Below are 19,417 nucleotides of genomic sequence, written 5' to 3'. Positions count from 1 at the left end.
TAGTTCGCAGTCAGGTGCATTTTGTTGTTTTTTGAAAGTAGAAAATGCTGGGATACCACCCAAGGATGGACATCAGTGTGGCAGTGATATTTTCTGGTCACAGGAACTCTTCCCTTGAGGACAAATCTATTATAAATACTTGGATGACCCTCAAACACCTGCGAATGCATTTGTTAAACAATCCTCAAAAACAGAACACTGGAGTTATGAGACCTTTTTCACATATGCCACAGGATGAGGGAAAACAATCCTGGGCATGCCATTTCAAAGCCAGATTCCTAAAGCAGAAATTTCCCGGCTGTCAGCAGGGTCACTTCTGCAAACACTCTCGCAGCAAGGAGCCATCCCAACCAGCCGGCTAATGGCAGGTCTGATCCCACAGACAGCACGGGTCTCCTTGAGCCACAGGCACGTGCGTGGAAAGCCAGATGTCCTGGTTTGTGTCTCTGGCACAGCACCGGGACGCTGCAGCCAAACTCTTCCCTGACCCAATTGCACAGATGTCGGAGGAGTGGCAGTAGCTCAAGGCTGTGCTTTTTTATCTTCCTAGGAGCAGATGTGGGAGGGGACTGATACAAGTGAGACCATAACTACAAATCTCAGTGCAGTGAAGAATTTTGCACTTGTTCCCCCTTGGCAACCTGCAGTACAGCAGAGAAAGCAAATGGCAATCAGCGGTTTTGGGAAGCCAAACGTGACTCCTCACCGCTGACATCTGCGTGACGGTCATCCACTCGGGAGGGATGTGGAAGTGAGCGCCGGCCGAGTCTCCCAAGAGCACGATCCCTTTCGAGTCTGCACCTGATGGATGCATTTAGTTAGTCTCATGGGCAGAAGGAGCAAACTGAAAGAGAGTGTTTAAGAGGAACAGCAGTAGCAGCTGACGGAGTCATAGGGTGACTGACTCCACCGCTCTTCACATGGCTTAAATGTTCAGAGACTGCAATAGGATTTTCACTCCATCTGCAGCAGAATCCTTCTAAACAGGCATTTGGTAACAACCCTAGAGAAACAACTGGGGTCTGGGCATGAAAAACAAGGGGAGGTCTTCCTAATCGGAAAAGAATCCTGGTTGTATTCAAATTGTATGTTATTTCAGCAGAGGTTCTGCTGTGCAGACAGTATTTATTTTTACTATCCATAGATTATGTATTAAAAAGTACTTAAACATTTAGGAAAATCGGATTACTCAGAAAATTGCTCAAAGCTCCTTAGAACAGAACTGGGTGGTGGATGTGCTATTCATATGAGTGTTTCTGCTAGAACAATCTGTCTGGTTTATAATTAATGTCACTTAACATTTGTAGATTAGCCTTTCATCTAAAAATGTTGAGGAGTCTTGCCAGGCAATGGTTCATCCCCAGGATACTGATTTAGTGTAAGGTGAGGCGAGTGGCAACTGCAGTCACCGCTGCTTTGTGAGGCTTTTATTTGTGCAGTGCGGACACCCAGACACCCACCCACATCGTGGTCAGGGAGATCAGCTGATGCCATCACTTCATCCCTTTAAGGCCTTCCCTGGAAAAAAATGTATGTATTTCTGGCAAGAGGTAAAACTGGACAAACGCAAATCTTAAGCAGCTCCCCTAAATCTCAAAGCCATTACTCTGGGTTACTCTTCAGGCACCAGAGAAGATGCAGAGGTGACATCTCAGTTTGCTGTTGTCCCCGGTCTATGTGTTCAACCTTATTACCGAGCTGACTTTGAACAGGCAATTACCAGCAGCCTGTGTTTTTCAAGTTTTATCTTTACCCATTTTCAAGATTTTTAAAAAAACTCAATAATTTTGCTTTTCTCATGATGTTATGAAGCCTGTTGTCTTTCTCTTGCCTTGTGGATATGCAAATATTGAAATATTTATAAAATGAATATTCTTGTATTGAATCTAATGACTTACCTTTGCAGAATTTCTCCTCATAGGGAATTCCATCTTTTGGATCCATACCCTGTCAGAGGAGAGGGAGAAAGGGTAGATAACAGTATCTATCCAGCACCTGAAGAATGGCAGCGCAAAACAGAGGCTGAGAATTTAGTTTTCTTGAATGTTTGCCTGCAGGAGGCACTGCATTGTAACAATGTTTTCCATTACATTATCTTAATAAGCATATGTGCATTAAATTAATCATATAAGCTATAATTTAAACAATCATAAGCATCAATAAACAAAGAAAATATCAGCTAATAAAGCCAGAATAAATAAAAAAGAAACATTTGTAAACTAAATCAAAGACTAAAGAGGACAAAAGAGAAGCAGCAATCAGGAAGGTGCAATTTCATTTACTTACCCATATGCCATTGCAGTTAGAGTCACTTTTTGCATCCCAGTTATCGGGACTAAACAGAGACACAAAGGATAAGCTTTGTCATCAAAAAAATCGGGAAATCAGATCCCCAGTGCCATTCTTCTCCAAGATTAAAAAGGAATTAGAAATTCCTTTCTGCATGGAAGGGTGGGGGTTTTCCCCCTTTGGATCTGGAAAAGGCAGTCTTTCCTAGCAAAACGCAAATGCAAATCGCAACATTAATTTAAAGTTAATATTGGAAGCTGCTGAATGGAACTTATCCTTTTAGTCTGTGGCATGGTTTCGCTTCTCACCTCTGATATGTCTGACCAATTTTAGCAGCAGGTGCTTCAGAGAAAGGAAAGAAATTTGCACCACCCCTGCAAATGAGTCCCATCCCTGGTCTTGATCGTACCTTCTTGTCCCCCTCACAGTGAAATCAAGCAACAAGCAGTCATGTGCTGTCTAAGAGTATGGTCAAAACAAAATCTGGAGCTCATTCTTCTCAAAGACACAATTAATAGGAAGCCTTTAAAATAATGAAAATCTTTACCGCCTGCCAGGGTACACGGTTGTGTTTTTGTCATCGCAGTCTCTGCCTCGCCAGTGATAGCCCCTCAATGTCTAAAAGCCAGGAGAAAGACGCAGATAGGACAGCCGTCATTACTCTTGCACTTTTAATTTAAAATATCTAAAATGAGAATCTAACTCAAGGTGTAGGAATAAAACCCAGTAAATAGGTTGTATTCCAGAGTCGCTTTGCTAAGCTCTAGTAAGTGACACCTAGCATGCTTTGGTGCAGAAATAAGACAAGTTGGCTTTTTTTTTTTTTTTTTCCCTTGTTTAGTATGTCTTTACTTTGCCTCTTATTAATTCAGTAAACAACCACTCAGCAGCAGAGCAATTTGCTTCTGCAGGGAGCACAGTTTTATGTATGCATTTCCCCAGGTGGCACGTATGAATGATTGCTTTTTCATCCGGGAAAAAACTCGACATTTTATGGCAAAAAACCTTCCATTCATTTTATTCCTATACCTATTTTCACATGAATGGATAAGTCTTTGCAGAAAGTAGAAGGAATCCCAGAGACATCCTCATTATCAAGGGTTTACTGTACCAAAGGAAAGGCTTTGCTTACTGGGAAAGTACTAAATTTATCTCCATCAAAATCTTCAAAAGGCAGTTTATTTCTTAGAACACTGTAAAAAACAAAAACAAAACCCATAGTGTTAACATATGGAAGGGAAACTATTAAGAAAGTAAAAAAACCAGTGAAGTGTACAGAACAGATAATAACTGGCATGATATTCATAGCTCTCTATATTCAGTTGTGGCTTTGTGCTTGTACTTCAGCAAAGCGATCCTGCCCAAAGGAGCAAATTCTGTATTTCAATATCCACTGGCTGAGCTCTGGAGGTGAGGTGAGGCTGATGGACTCCTGTATGGCTTCAATGTCAAACCTGCAGTCTCTAAAACAAATTAGGGCAACAAATATGTGGTAAAAGTTTGGGTAGTGGGTTTTTTGTTTGGTTGTTTTTTTGTTTTGTTGTGTTTTGTTTTTTCCCTAGCTACAGAAAGAGGAAAGTAAAAAACCTAAGACGGAGAGAGAGAGTGCATGAGGGAGAGATCAGAAAAGCTGAGTTGAACACGTGCAGTACAACATACGATACACAATTTCATTCCCACTTCCACTGTCTGAACTCAGTTTATGTGTCCTGAGTAGCATTTCAAAAGACACTTGCAAGATTTTTCATGTCAATCAACCTATTCCAAACAAACTCCTGATATTTGCAGTTTCAATTAAATGAGCAGAAACAGGTGAGCAAGTTAGTTTTGGCAGTTGAATCAGTCAAATATACAGCTGATAATCCTGATTTATTCTTAGACCTGCTTGAATATTCCTCCAAGTCACTGGAGTAAATTGACAAATACACTTTATGAGTTGTAAAAACTCAGGTCCTTGGCTTAGAAACTGACTCAAAGTCATAGCTATCATGAGTTGCTTTTCCTGAATAACATCCACCTGACTTTCTTAAACACTTTGGGATTATTCTATGCTTCACAACTGGCATAAATTTGGGCTTCTCACAGAGTTGTGCAGGTGGTGGTGGCCTTCCTGCACTGAGACACGGGCACCACAACTGGGTGAACAAATGAAATGAGGAAGTTTCTTGGGGTCAGAAAATCTCAGAAGAAAGGTGGCTTCCGCTTGGAGATGCCACATATTTGAGCTCTGGGACGTGCTAAAATTAAGAAAATGGTTTAAACAAGAAAACAACCACAAGGATCCCTGTGAAGAATATTACCTGAACTCTGTGCAAGCTCCTTCTGTACTGCTTAGACAGCGATTTTATAAAGGAAACCAACATAAGTAAAGTATGGGAAGCTCTATTAGCTAAGGATGACTTTCAAAAGAAGCAAATTTCTGTTTCTGGTTAAGGACTGAAAATGTATACATACTATTTAATCTTCTCACACAGGTTAGCCAGAAGAGGAAATGCACATACACTTGAGAATCCCATGAAGCTTTTCTGGAGAGGAAGAAAAATAAAAGTAGAGGGACGCATTATTTCACAGAGGTGGTGTAGCTTGGGATATTCAGTGTCAGTAAATAACAGAGCTGAACCATGTACTTTCTGCCTAGAAACATCCAAAAACTCCATTGATGCCAATAAGTATGTTACATGCCAGAGGATTTAGACATGACACAGCAGTCAAGGATTAAGGCTGAGCATTTTGCAAACCTACTGTTCTGTTTCAAGATCTGTTAAAACTCAAAAATGAAAGAAAAACTTCCTGTCTTCTATCTACTCTTATGTAACCTTTTTTTTTTTTTTTTCCCCCCCATTCTTTGTAAAAAATACTGTTCTTCTCATGTTTGGTAGACATGGTAGCACCTGACACAGTGCAAAACTAGTGAAAGCCACACACTTGGAGCCATGACTCTGGTTTCTACATTTCAAAGGCCAGGGACAACTCCAAGAGGAGGAAAAATGAGAGGATCCAGACTGTGCATAGAATACCCTTCATTTTTTAAATGAGTTTTTTACCTGGAAATCTAGATTTTATCTTGGCCAAACCTGTAAGAGGAAAAAGCTGCTGCTAGAAAAACTCCTTCAACGTTACTAGCCCATAGCCTTGGGCCAATCCAGTTGATATTCCAGGTAGCCAGGAAGCTTCAGAAGCTGAAAGAGGCCTCCCTAATAAATCGTGTTGCCTGGGCAATTAATCCCATAAACATGCTGCTCATGTGGCTTCACTGTAAGTTCAGTTGGTTTTGATACACTGAGGGAGCTCAAGTGGTCTCTAAATGCAGAGGGCTAACTGGTGCACAGCCTAATTCTCTGTATTCACTGAGGCTACCTTTACCATGTAAATATGGAGCAGATGGGCATCCTCATAACTTTATGCAAAGAAGGGTAATTGTTTATACATGCACAGTGCTTAAAAGCTCTGCCCTTGGACCAAGTGCCTTGTGTTGCATACTTTATATACACAGGAAAAAAAAAAAAAGGGTAAGGTAGTCCTCAACCTAATGATATTACAACCCATGCCCAATGTGAAACAGAAGGTAAAGGCTGGATACAGCTCAGGAGAGACCAATGGCAGATTGTTACACACCATGTGGGTCTATAACCCCAGTGTATGGAGCTCTGAGTGACAAAGGAGAACTTTGAGGCACCACAGCCTTGCAGCTCCAGGAAAGGTGTTTGCTTGGACAGATAACAAGGGGCCATGGAGATAAGGGTCTCACGCTGCCCAGAGCAGGAGGTCAGGCTCAGAAACACACCATGGCCAGGATCTCACTGTGGAGAGGAGAACTGGGGTAGTGGAGAGGGGACAGAGCCTGTAGTACAAAGATTGCAGCCAGCATTTGTGCTGGTGGCTGAAGTGACCATGCAGCCAGGTGAAGATGAAAGACTTTTTTCAGGTAGCACTGAAAAGGAGGAGGAGGAGAGATCTGCAGTGGAGTAGGAGCTGCAACAGTGCACTTTCTAGAACAGGCAAAAGTGAATCAAGGAGAAAAGAAAAAGGAAGGTCAGGGGGACAAGAAACCTGCAAAAAACCCACCAATTACCTTTCTTCAGTGCTGTCCAATACACTCAAATGATAAAGCTTTAGTCACACTGGCTTGGAGGGTGAGGAGGTATTGGTGGAGTGAAAGGAGAAACCAGAATACAACCACAGAAGAAGTGGGGAGAAAAAGCCAAAAGCTGCCAGGAAGTGGGACCTTTCCTTAGGCTGAAAGGCCAACCTGGTCCACTGCTGTACCTCCAGTTGCCCTCTGTGCTTCCCCATCCCTCTGCACCCCTGTATTCAAGCCACTGTCTGCCTTAGGGCTGTGTGCTGCAGCATGGCATGGCTGGGACACGGGCCTCCTTTTTGCTCAGTGTGTATGGCCAGGCGGGCAGAGAGCATGAGAGGTGCACAGACAGGATGCCAGCTTTTCTCAAAGAGATTTGCAAACCTAGGTACGCTTCCTGGAAAGAGGAGAGAAATCACTCCCCGCCCCCAAATGTAAGACTAATCCTGTCTACAGAAGCACCAGAGGCTCCTTAAGCCTTCCATCAGGCTAAAATTTGCGGGGTCTTCATCTGAGCTGTCAGCTTTTCACTTCAGCCTTAGTCACAGTATGCAAAGCCTTTGAAGTTAAGGCACCTGGAGCAAAAACCGCACCAGAAAGACAAACTACAGGGCTTGCAATAAATAAATAAATACATAAATAAAACGTCCTTTTATTCTGCTCACAGGCTGCGCTGAAAGTTTACCTTTTGCTGTAAACAGAATAAAATCTTCACTGCCTTTTTCGCAATTAGTCTTTTGAAAATTCTTGCTGACTGGCTCTCTGTTGATTTCAAAGGAAGGTTATTCTGCAGTCCCAAAGACTGCCCAGCTTTGGTGGGAGGGGATGCATGATGATGACCTGGCAGTACGGTGGGTTATGCTGAGGACCAGCTGAAGCAGCGTTCTGAAGCCCAGCAGCCTCTGGCTCCACAGCCTTTGTATTCCCACAGCAGGTGAGACAGTGAGATCTGGAGGTAGCGCTTCAGCTCTGCTCAGCATTGTGAAGGAACGTGGCTCATCTGCTCTTTGAGGGTGCCTTAGGCTACTTTCAAAAGGCAAGGAACACAGGTATAAAAACGAGGCAATCTTTGTGTGAACTCTGTTGGGTCCTTCCCAGCAGAGGCAGGCTGCAATTGCAGCGTGAGTTGCTGACAGAAGATGGGCTGCTTACCCCTGTGTAACATGAGTGGGTGGGCAGGAGATCAGCTTATGTCTTCCTCTGCCCGTCAGTTTCCTTTGGGCTCTCTCCACAGCTTCTCACTTGTCCCTTCCCTTGTGACTTGCAGGGACCTCATAGTCATGACAGGATTGTACAAATGATGCCTGCTCTCATTAAATGCCAGAACTCTCATCACCATTCCTCTGTTGCTATTGCTCAAAGATGCCCCTTTGTATCTTCTCCACCCACAAGAAAAGTTAACGCTAGAGGTGCTCACAGTGATTGATAACACTAATATCCTATTCACTGCCTGTTAACATTCCCTAATGACATTTCTGTAATTATTTTAATTGGTTTTACTAACAAGAATAACAATGAGCCCCTAATGCTTGTTGGTGTTTGGTTTAAGCCAGTGCCTTGCAGACAGCTCACTCCTTTGAATGAACAGACATTTAGTAGATTTTTTTTGAGTTGTGGACACTTTCGTTGCATCTCTACATCTGCTGAATACCTTTTCTTTTTCCTAAACTCATAATGATTCTAAGAAATTCCAAGTGAATATGAAATCCTGGGATCCAGATGGATCTCCCATTCTCATTACAACAGCCATCATCCCACCTCTTTTTTATGCAGTCACACACAACTGCTGTGCCAGGATGGGGACAGTTAACTTGCAAGAACTTCTGCAGAAGGCTTTCCCCAAACATGAAATGCAGCAAAAGCAGCCAGAAGGGCAGATATGGGAAGAATTAACATCTAATTTGATGTTTCAGTCTAGTATGAGCCAGAGCATGAAAGAGGCCAGATGAATGTTTTTCTTTCTTCATTTATGTGGATGTAGGGATGTCCTACCACAGCTGGGGTGTTTCTGATTCTTCACCCACATACACAGCCAAGTAATCTTCTCCCCCAGCAGCGAGAACACCTCAGCTCTCACTAAGGTGTATCTGCCTGTGCAGGTAACAGATCATGATTTGGCAGCCTTGAGACTGGGCAGGTGATTTCCTTACTATTTCATCACACACTGCGGCTCTGGGATACATGGCTTATGCAAGCATGATTCACACTGTGCTCCCTCCTAGAGAGTCTCCTTTGTGTTTCTTACTGCATTGTTTTTCTGCATCTGAAAATAACTTCAGTCTGGGTGAATGGGAAGATGCAAGCTGAAGTAATGCCTCTAGAAATTTTACTTTCTATTTTCCAGGTTGAAAATAAGTTTCAGTCAGGGTCATTACAGGAAGCAAACTAGGAATAACTGCAGGAGAGGCCTGAGCAAGCATATGATACATGTTTTTATTTGAGCTGGCCTTGCATTGTTCAGGAGGTTTAGAAATACATTGAAACCCATCTGTGACCTTTCTGCTTCCAGTCTGTTTGTCCTTCCCATTGGTAATAGGCAGCTAGGAGCAGGAAGAGGCCAAGGGCCAATGGAGATTGAGAAAAGTATCAGGGCACTGAGCAGCTTTGAGGATACGGGAGAGTAAAGGCAAAATAGGACAGTCTGCTGCACCCAAAGATTGATGCCAACTGTGCCACCCTACGCAGGACAGCCTGAAAGGATGTGGCACACTCAGCCCAAGAAAGTGGGATCTTGCTGGCCATGTGAGGGACTCAGCCCAATATGCCAAGGGTATAGCACATGCAAGGAAGCAAAGGAGTTGTGTCCCAAGGGGCAGCACCCCCATGCCGATCCCTCTCCAGCCCCGTGCCTGTGGCCGATCTCCAGCTCACAGAGAGAACCTGCTTGACTCAGAGCATCTCATTACAGGTGTTAACGTGGGGATTTGTTCCAGGGAAAGAAGAATAAAAATTCCATGTAATTTGAGCGGAAATTTCAGGCCACTGGTAGCACAGCACTGAATAGGAAGCAAAATGAACAAGAGATCCTGCTGGCTGCTGTTCTGCGGGAGCTGAGGCCTGTCTCTCCAGTGCTTTGTTTATTTCCCTGGATCGGCAAATTGCCCAAAGGCTAATTAGGCACATCAATTTTCACTTTTGTGAGTAGCATCACAGTAAGGATTAAGGAACAAGTAATATCAATAATTTCTTCACAAAGAGTTAAAGCATTTCCTGTGCATTAAGTTCCTGAAGACAACTGGAAGCAAACTCTACGGCTGAACTGACTCACCTAAGTGAACCTAGCAGAATAAAAGCTGCTTCCCTTCTCTGCTACCCTTTAGAGATCCTCTAGAAATCTGAGAACTGTTGGAGGCAGAAAGATTTGAAATCCCATTTTTCAAATTTTAGAGGCAAAGGCAGCATCCCACAAATACAGGAAAAATACACAGAATTTGCATTCAGGCCATTGCTTGAGTTTCAGACAGCCCCCAAGGGCAGTAGCTCTGCCCTGAGGCAGTGGGTCAGTTCATGAGGCACCCACTCACATACAGCTACAAGGTAACTGCATTTTTCATTATTTCTTTTTATGCTCTCCTTATACTTTCATATTTTTTCTTTATTTCTCCCTCTCTTTCTTCCAGTGTCAACCTGATAGAGCAGATCCTGTATCAAGTAGGGGAGAATCAGCATTCATTTCAGTGTTAATCAGAAGGATTCCCAGTCAGACAAAACAAACAAGGTCTCAGTCCTGATAAAATGCCAGTACAGAGTAAAATACCCGAATGCCATCTATTTCTTACCAGGTCCTTGGAAGTCTTCATAATTCTTTTTGCTTTTCTTATTGCAACAGTCAGTCCCACCTAGGAGAGCAAGAATAAAATGAAAAACAGCCAGGTCAGCCTCACAGTATCCTACCAACTTTTCTCCCCATTTCCTACTGTTTTTTTTCTATTTAAATATCCGTCACGGCACAGAAATGATGTATGAGTCCACAAACTCCTCATCAGTTACTTTTTATTGGACTAACAATCAATTATCCAGTCACCTTCTATGAAACTCCAGTTGCAAGAGTTCATTTATTTTGCTCCAGGGCATCATTTATATCCCAGGGAAAAGTCCAGATCAGCTGAAGAGCTGAAATTCATATCCTGACTGCATTTCATGTGCTGCAGAGGACATACTTCTCTAGTGACTCCTCCTGAAGGAAAACTCATCCATTAGAAGGCTAAAAGAGCATTACTCGTGTAATGTCAATCTGACTTGCTGTGGAAGGGTACAGAGGAAACATTTGCTCTTGCATGGACAAGTATTGGAAGAACTCTTTTTTCTGACTCAGGCAATCCTGAGAGGGGTTTCAAAGATTTTTATTCTATTTTTTGTCTCATGAGAAGGCTGAGCTGGTACAGATGTTACAATTCACACCATCACAATCAGAAGCCAAACTATTTCCTAATAACAATACATTATGAGCATTTCTGGCCTATCAGCTTTTGCCACACAATGCTACTAATGCTTCTAAGACAATAATCTAAATATACCCCATGTGGGTCTTGCGACAATACATCTTTCATAGTTCTATTTCTGCAAAATATCTAGTCCATTTGCAAGGCCATCATTTGAAACTTGTTTCCAGCTCAATCTCTCTCTCAACAATGTCTTCTTTATTCCACAGTCTTTCTACGTCAGCATACTTTATCTCAAAGTTTGCATACAGCTGCACAGGACTATGTGAACCTTCTGTCAGAGTTTGAGAATTCTCTGCAAATCCATTTCCTACCGATAAGGGTAATACTCAGCTGATGTTCATCCCAGCAGGGGAACATGGCGTGCAGGAAGGTACAAAGCAGGGAACGGAGTTTGTAAGGAAAATCCCCTGTTTAGGATCCATGAAGGTTAGCTTTTCACTCTGGAAATACCTGCCCTGGAGGGCAAGTTCTTGCTGACAGTGGCAAGATAGTTTTTCTGTAGGGTTCATCCCAACTTGTACTGGAGGCATTTTGGGATGCCTCTACAATGTGGATACTTATATCTTCACAGAAAGAAAGTGTAGGAGAAACATTCCAAGAAAAGGTGTTGGAGAGGCATCAGGTTGGCCATCATAAGGCCATGGGTTAGAAATAATCCAGCCACTAGTGATACACAAAATATTCCTGAAATCCCTTGCACGCAAGCTCTTTGAAGGTCCAGAGGAAGTTTTGTGCAAGGGGCACCATCCATGAGTGTGAACGACAGTCAAGGACCATCTCTGCTGGCGGCAAGAGGACAGATGTGCCGTGTGTGGTGAAGCATGGCTGTGGCAAAATGCACCCTGACGGCTGCTTGCCATGCCCAGGAACTGCCAAACACTGCCATGGCCCTGCTCTCCAAGCTTTCCTCCAGGCTCTGCCATTGCAGAAACCTCAACAAATACATCTTTGCAGCCCATGTGGTCCACAGACCTGGGTGTTGCCAGAAGAAATGTTGAGGCATGGGCAATAAGTAGGGGTTGTTTCCGCACTGTGCTGTTCAGTGTTGACCTGGCCTTCAGGAATTTTTGTCTTCTATCACAGAGGAGAAAGATCACACTGCTTCTCCTGCCAAAAGGACTCTTCCCAGTCAGGGAGGTGAGGAGATGCCCCAGATATGCTCATGCCATCCAAAATATTGAACAACTGTTCTAGAACTCTGATGAACAGCACTTCCTGAATTCAGCCATATCTTTCCATAAGAAAGGAAGTTCTCACAACTCCAATTTAGGAAAAAAAATTAGAGAAGAGACTGTCAGAGGAGTCTGGGAGGGTCAAGGAAACACCAGTGTGCTCCCCCCCGCTGCTCCATTTTTAATTGAGGACAATATTCTTGTATCTCAGTGACGGCAATTCCCGTATGTTGTGCTGCATTTATTAGACCACCTTTGAAAACAGCCATGTGCCTCTGTGAGGTAGTAATTAAGTAATGGCCTCTGTCCTTGCCCTCAGCATTCAGTATAAGGAAGGCTGAAAACACTGCCTGTTTGCTCTCTTTCATCAAGAAAAACTACTTATGTTCTGTGGGCTTTGAGAATTGGGAAAACCGCCCCCCAACCTTAAAATAAAATTGAGATAAAAATCTATTATTTTTGAAAATATTTCAAACAAACAAACAAACAAAAATCCAGAGTATCACAAACATGTTAGCACCTGGTTTCTGCTCAAAATTATTAGTGAGGACAAACTGTTTTTAAAATGACCTGCTATCAGTCCCTCCTACAGCCCAGCCTAAGGACACTACTACCAGCCTAATATCAACTGGCTCTGAGGGCTCTGTGGTAAAGTCAGCACAAGTTTATATTTATCTGGACAGAGCTACAGGAACTCAGCAAAGGAGAAAATAGGGATGCTTCAGCGAGTGCTATTATTACAGCATTTGGAAAAAAAAGCAAATGTCCCTCATGTGATGGCATCTTACTGAACAGCAGCATGCCAGATTAGAATATTAAAGCAGATTTAATTTGTATTTAAAATAATCATTGCCAGCATTTTTGTGCTGGGGATAAAATTTAGCATGTCATTATAATTGATTTAGTCAGTGATCAAAGCAAATTAATTAACCATTATATTCAAGGGTCAAAAATTTATGGTGAGCAACACAAAGGGATACGGAAGAATAAGCATGAGCGGCAAGGAACACAGACTTCTAAGCTGCTGGGTTTTAATATATGTGTCACATTAGTATTTGTAGTTAATACATGTTTAATTCATGGTGTCTGTAGTCTTCTAAAAATCAGGGTAAGTCACAAATACATGAGAGAAGCTAACAATCTAAAAATCAGGGTAAGTCACAAATACATGAGAGAAGCTAACAATGAGCCAAGACATTGTTTTCGAGTTTCTTCCCCCTGGGCAACTGCTGTCCCCAAAACCAATCATGCATCTTATGTTTGCCATAGTTATGTTGTACAATGCCAGCTGCTGTCATTTCTGCAATAACATTACTTGCGAGGCAGATGTGAAAAATGGCTTGAAATTGAGTATAATAGAAGGAAAATTCCCAGAGAGGTAGGATTTATCAATCCCTTTCTGCCAAGCAGGGTAGGAGAGACCTTTCTTGCTCACAGCAACAGCACAGGAGAAATGCATGCTTCAGAAAGTTACAGGAGTATTGCACTTAGAAAGCAGGAAACAAGGGAGGAAAAGGCTGGATTGGCCTTGTGTGTAGAAAGCACTCTCTCTGAAGCACTAAAGTTGACATCTTCTCTCACTTCACAAGTTACTTCAGCCAAGACTCCAGGCTGGACTGTGGAAGACTGTCAGCTGAAACACCCACTGGGAAGAAAACACTCCTGGTTTCACAGGTCACCTGTAATCCCTGGCTGACACCAGCATGTCAAGCCTGCCACTGAAGGCCATACAGCCCATACAACCCCTCCTGCTGCACCTTGGCTAGCAAGGAGCCTCCTTTCTTTCCCATGGCATGAGAACTCCACCAAGGAAGGGGTTCCCGAGGTTTCGGCAGTTGATGGATGAGTCCTGGGGAGCAGCCAGAACCATCCACCCCAACTGGAGCAGCCCTGCCTCCCTGTGTGCACAAGATATCCAACAAGGGGTGGGGCTGAGTTCAGGGTGACCCTGGGATTTCATTCACTGCTTTCTTTCAGTGTTCTCAACAGAGACCACGCGTTCCCCACAGAGACCACGCGTTCCCAGTAATGATTTCTTTTTTGGCAGATATACTTCTCATCATAAACAAATGCATGAACCAACTCTAGCTCTCTCTCATTTATCATCCTTGTTAGCCAGCTTTTTCCCAGGAGACCAGATATTTACAAAACACTCTAAGTTTCCCTTCTAACTAATTTTCATCATCCTTTAACCAAGAGTGCCAAGATAGCAAAATTCTGCAAAGCTTGTCAAATAGCACAGCTAAAAGTGGGATTTGTTCATGAGCAACACTTCCTTGTCCTCACACTTTTGTCTGCCACCCTCCCACCCCAAATATCTCTGTGCCTGTGAGTTGTCCATGGCTTCTTTGTGAGGGTTCTGCCTGAGACAGCTTCTACATTGGCATGGCACAGCTGCATGTACCACTTTGCAAACCCCATGACAGCCTATTTGGTAAGTCCTTTGGATTTATTTGGTGGAATGCTTGGGTTGTATGACTTGTTTTTTGGGGGCTGTTTGGGTTTTCAGTTGGGGTAGGGTTTATTTTTTTATTATTTTCTGCCTGTGAAGAGGAGCAAAGGAAATGCAGACAAACAAGCAAAAAAGGAGGAACTAGCAGTCATACTGCACTATTCTGCCATTACCTGGCTATAGGTAATTTCTTCAGGGATCAGTTCTGTCTGCAGCAGAAACTCACATTTCAGTAGGTTTTACCTGCTTCCAAAAAACAAAGGCTAAAAGGAAGGCATCTTGCTCCATAGGACCTAGCCTGCCTCACAGATGCTTGCTTTAGTGCTTGTTGTCTCAAAAGAAGGAAACAGGTCCCAGTCATGAGGTCTTCTTTTGACTGGCAGCCTGCTCTTAATCAAGAATGCAGAAGCATTCCCATCCTGGAGTTTGGTTCTGCCTCACCTCCCAGGAAGTAGCTCACATTTTTACTGAGAAAGGTGAATGAGAGATAACAGTGGGAGTATTTTTATTTTACTAAACCCCAAAGAGTTTATTTTTTCCACCCAGAATTCATTGGCTCTTACTTTGTCTAACAGCATGCTGACCACAGTAATATCCATGAGGGATGTGGCTTTCTAGAAAGTCTGTGAAAGGCCTGATAGAGGGTACACAAACCAGCATGAGTGCTTGTGGCACTGTTGTTTATTCTTCACAAGATAAAATTATAAGAGCATAAATATGTATATTTTGGCTGATGTAAAATGACTTCCACCAAAATCCTATTGATGGAGATTAAGACAAAACATGCAGCCGAAAAGTCTCTGATAATCTGGAGCATAAAAGTGATGGGAAGCAGAAGAGGCACCCTGAAAGGCAGAAAGATGGAATACAAACTTCCAACACAGACTGTTTTAGTGATTGTTAGAGCATGGCAGCAGTGCTGAAGTCGAGCCATTATTCTGGCCCTAGCAAATAAATTAGTGGATTGCCATTTAACCAAACAGGCCAGCTGGATTAAAACAATCTAGAGACAAGCTGAGAATAATCTCCTGCAAACCTGTTTGTTCCCTGGGCCAGAAAGGAAACTTGGTAGGCAGTGCGTAGAACACTTTACCCATTTCAGCCCTTTTCACTCACTAGAGGAACATCTCTGTATTACACGACCTAGTGCAGGAAGTCCTCCAGCATATGAGCTGATAAACATTTTTGGCTAAAACATTATCCAGTCATCCTAAACCAGCTATGTTGGATACATGCACTACTGTCAGTCTTTGGGAGTGATGCTGCAGCCCATATGAGAATATCTGCTGTTGATGTGGCTTAAAGCACAAAGTGCATTACAGATGTACCTTGAACCACAAAGAATTTTACAGCAGCTTCAGACACTCTCCAATTTTCAGCCACCTTTAGTAAGCCTTCGCTTCTGATGTGCCCTGTTAGTTTGTCCCTTTACTTGAAGGAGACCCCAGTGTTGCCACTTTCATACTAAAGGGCAGAGGAGAACCTTTGCTCTCTTCTAGAAGCCACTGGTGGCAAGAGGGGGCTCACAGGACCCATTACAAGGGACATCTGATCGCATGGTCATGCTGGTGATCTAGGAGCTGCAAGGGCCCCTTCCAGTCCTCCCCACCAACATCAGAGGTCTACTCCGGGAAGTGCTTCCCAGCAGAGCAGCCCATCTTGCTCAAGCCCCAGCAAGAGGGGGCTGCCCTTGCCAAAGCTGGATGCCCTTTTCCTACAGCTCCATGCTGAGAACACTGAGCTCCATGCGAACACAGTAACATTTTTTATTCATAATTAGAGCAAAGTCTTCCAGAATAATCACAGAGTGCTAATAGCTTCAGGCAGCTCGGCAAAAAAGAATAATAATTTGGGCTAATTTGTCAGAGAGCAGGGAAGTATGTAAAATGATGCACGTATAATTTACACAGATTTCCATTTCTCCATTAAGTAGACAGTTTGAAAGGCCTCTGAAAGTGGGGCTCTTCCTTCCTCAAAACACAAAACCTCACTAAAGCAACAGCACACAAACAGAAGAAAGTAAACTAATGATGGAAAAAGCAGATACGCAGTTGATAGTTTCCACCTTAAAGATAATTAAAACCTGAGCATTATACCATGTTCCAAGGACAGATAATGCTATTTCTTTTGCTCCCTTTGCCAGTACAAATATGATACTAATTCTGGGAAAATGGGCATCCAAAAGTCTAAATGAGTAAGTGAGGTACCTGAAAATCAATAGAGTTGAACAGAACAGTCATTTGTATTAAAGTCTTGTTCAAACACTCGGCAGGGGACTGAGCCAACATTTGCAGACTCATAAAACCGAAGTGATCAATCAAATTACAAACTAAAGAAGCAAATGTGAGGTAAACTGTATTTTGTGCACCTGTGTCTCTGATTGTATATTAAATTTTTTAAATCATAATTCATCTTTACTCAGACTGACTAGTCACAGAGTTACTGTGGGCAATTTATCAGCCACTTGAGCATGAATTCCAAGCACTGTTCTTCTCCTCCCATCTCCTCATGCTCTCTTGGGGCATGAGGAGAGCCAAAAAGAAGGGCACAGTCAGTGTAAAAAAATTAAAAATTAAGGGTTTAACTACCACTTGGAAGGGAAGAGGGTTTGCTTGAGCCACTCACTCAAAGGGACAGTCTCCAGGCCATGCAAAAAAGACACCAAAGTTTGTTAAAAAGAAAGAGATAAATCAAAGCCCCACCACATTCAGATGTTTTCCTTCTGGATAGTGCACTCATTGAAGCAGTTGCTGGAGGTGGAAGGAGACAATACCTTGGTCGTACACCTGCTCTGGGAGATGGGTAAGAACTCACAAAGATGTGACAGCAATGCCATGAGTGGCATCATTTCCCCTTTGATGAGCCTAGCATTCCAACACAGGTGTTCTAATTTCTTCACAGGAGCCACTTTGATTTAAACAGTCCCTCTCTCCCGGCTCGTTAGCTTAACTCACTGTGCAGCCATGGTGAGCCCATCCTTTAAGTGCAGTTCATTGCCTGCATCCTTTTTCACTTCAAGAGGCACTTTGCACTTCTGAGTGCAGGATGAGGGATTTCTGATGGCACGTGTTTGATGAAGTTTGGGCAATATTCTGGTTGAGTTGACTTAGTGTAGGCCCTCTCTGCTGCCTGCACTCGTCATCTTTCACCTCTGTGTGGTTGTACACCCACAGATCTCTATGTTGACATATCGTTGAGCATGAACTCACACCTGCTATTAACCAAATGTTACCGTCATTCTTGGAAGGCAGGTGTTTCTCCACACCTTAATATTGGCAGAATTATATTTTTCTTGGGGATGAACTGCAGATCCTTGAAGCCCATCAAAAAATTGTCTCATTTCAATGACTGCTGGACTAGACTCTGCGTGAAACATTTCACGCAGATCTCTAGAAACAGAAACATGCCTTTCTCCACTCAGATGCAGGGAAAAAGATATCCAAAAATAGGTGCTGAAGTGAATGGCTTGCTTTTCAACACCACCAAAAAACCCCTATCACTCAAAGGTTTTAGTGCGACTGAAGGTGCATGATGGCTGGTATGAAAAAAAAATTACAACCAAAAGAATCCCAAAACAATCAGCAAATGTTGAGATACCTATGCAGATAATGTATTTGTGCATGTATAGCAAATGTCCAGGGAGTGCAATCAAGGACATGCAAATGCTGTGGAAAGTGACTATACATCAGAGAGGTGCTGGTAATTAAATATGACTCCAGTGTGTGGCAAAAGATAACATACCTTAGCTTAAACCTCATGCACTGCAGACTAATCCAAACCCAAATCCAATAGCCCTGCATTTTCAAGGCTGTCACAGCAGATCAGGCAATGTGGGGATCACTTGTCATGCCATGGTAAAGTGTTTGCATGGATGAACTTCAGCTGAGTATCTGCTTTGGGGTTATTGCACTGCAGAACAATAAAGTCCGTACTCTTCCTCTCTGATCCAGACTGTTACAGGAGAATTTGGGCCTGTGACTCCCATGCACCCTCAACCCAGTTGATGATGGTCCACACAGCTGATGTGTGTTATGTGCCTCTTGTTCAAACAGATATTTTTTAGCAATGTCTGTCCTCTAAATGTTTATTTCCTGTATATTGCATCTGCAATGGAAGACTTCAAGTTGTTCAATTCCAGCTTAAAAGACATTCCACAATTAGTAGTTTTAAGAAAAGTGGGAAACGAGCTTACCTTTGGAGGAGAGTAGAGATGACAAAGCGGTTGTCCTGGATCCTGTTTACACAGCCTCAAGGAATGGCAAACCACATCGGCATTCATTTCCCTGTCTATGCTGAATGAAATGGTGCATAAAGAAAGACTATTATGCTTTTCTGGGCTCTTGAAAGTAGAAGCTATTTCCATGGGAAGCTAAATCTTCCCAACACCACACAATAATCTCAGCTCACTTCACCGTGGCCCATAACCGCTGCCTCAGTACAACATTGGGTTCTAACGATTTTCTGCCACGACATCCTACTCAGCATTTAAAATTGGAACCCAGGATGATGAAAAGGACTGTGCTCTGCATGCAGCACCTGAATCAAATGCATTATAACTATTCTAGTTTTTTAATCAATCATAAGCCTGACAAAGATTTAAAGGTTAAAGTTAATGCATATGCAATTTGGCACATATGAATGTTCAATCATTAACTCAACAAAATAACCAGAAATCCTTCAAAGATCCTTAACCTTTAATCACCAAGCACGAGTGCTAGGATGGTTTCTTCCTTTTTGGGGCACACCTCTGGGCTAATCAGGAATTAAATTAAAATGTTTGATTATAGCACTTCTTAGTCCTGTAAGCACTTCGCAGTCCCTTGGCTAGTTTTAAAAACAAAAATAAAAGCCCTAGGGAAAAAGAAGGTCTAGTAAAAGCTCTGTTAATTAAACTAAGAACTTTCAAAGAGGAATAAAATGACCTACATTTTATTTTTTTAATCACTTAGATTAAATAGTAGGCTTCCCCAAGAGTGCACAT

The 19,417-nt window shown here is 42.8% G+C and overlaps 1 protein-coding gene across 1 annotated transcript in view; it reads right to left on the bottom strand.

Moving 5' to 3' along the window:
• Nucleotides 1–19,417, bottom strand: part of AOAH (acyloxyacyl hydrolase) — a 75,299-nt gene that overhangs the window by 36,319 nt on the left and 19,563 nt on the right. Inside the window, exons 5-12 of the mRNA XM_040063795.2 lie at nt 18,629–18,728; nt 10,147–10,206; nt 4,744–4,814; nt 3,422–3,482; nt 2,837–2,907; nt 2,287–2,335; nt 1,899–1,947; nt 707–801 (exon numbers count right to left, since the gene is read on the bottom strand). Coding sequence (XP_039919729.1) covers nt 707–801; nt 1,899–1,947; nt 2,287–2,335; nt 2,837–2,907; nt 3,422–3,482; nt 4,744–4,814; nt 10,147–10,206; nt 18,629–18,728 — 556 coding nt within the window. The remainder of the gene's footprint in view (nt 1–706; nt 802–1,898; nt 1,948–2,286; nt 2,336–2,836; nt 2,908–3,421; nt 3,483–4,743; nt 4,815–10,146; nt 10,207–18,628; nt 18,729–19,417) is intronic.

This window comes from Hirundo rustica, chromosome 1 (assembly GCF_015227805.2).
Source record: "Hirundo rustica isolate bHirRus1 chromosome 1, bHirRus1.pri.v3, whole genome shotgun sequence".
NCBI classification, from domain to species: Eukaryota; Metazoa; Chordata; class Aves; order Passeriformes; family Hirundinidae; genus Hirundo; species Hirundo rustica.
This window is presented reverse-complemented; position numbering and strand designations above follow the sequence as displayed.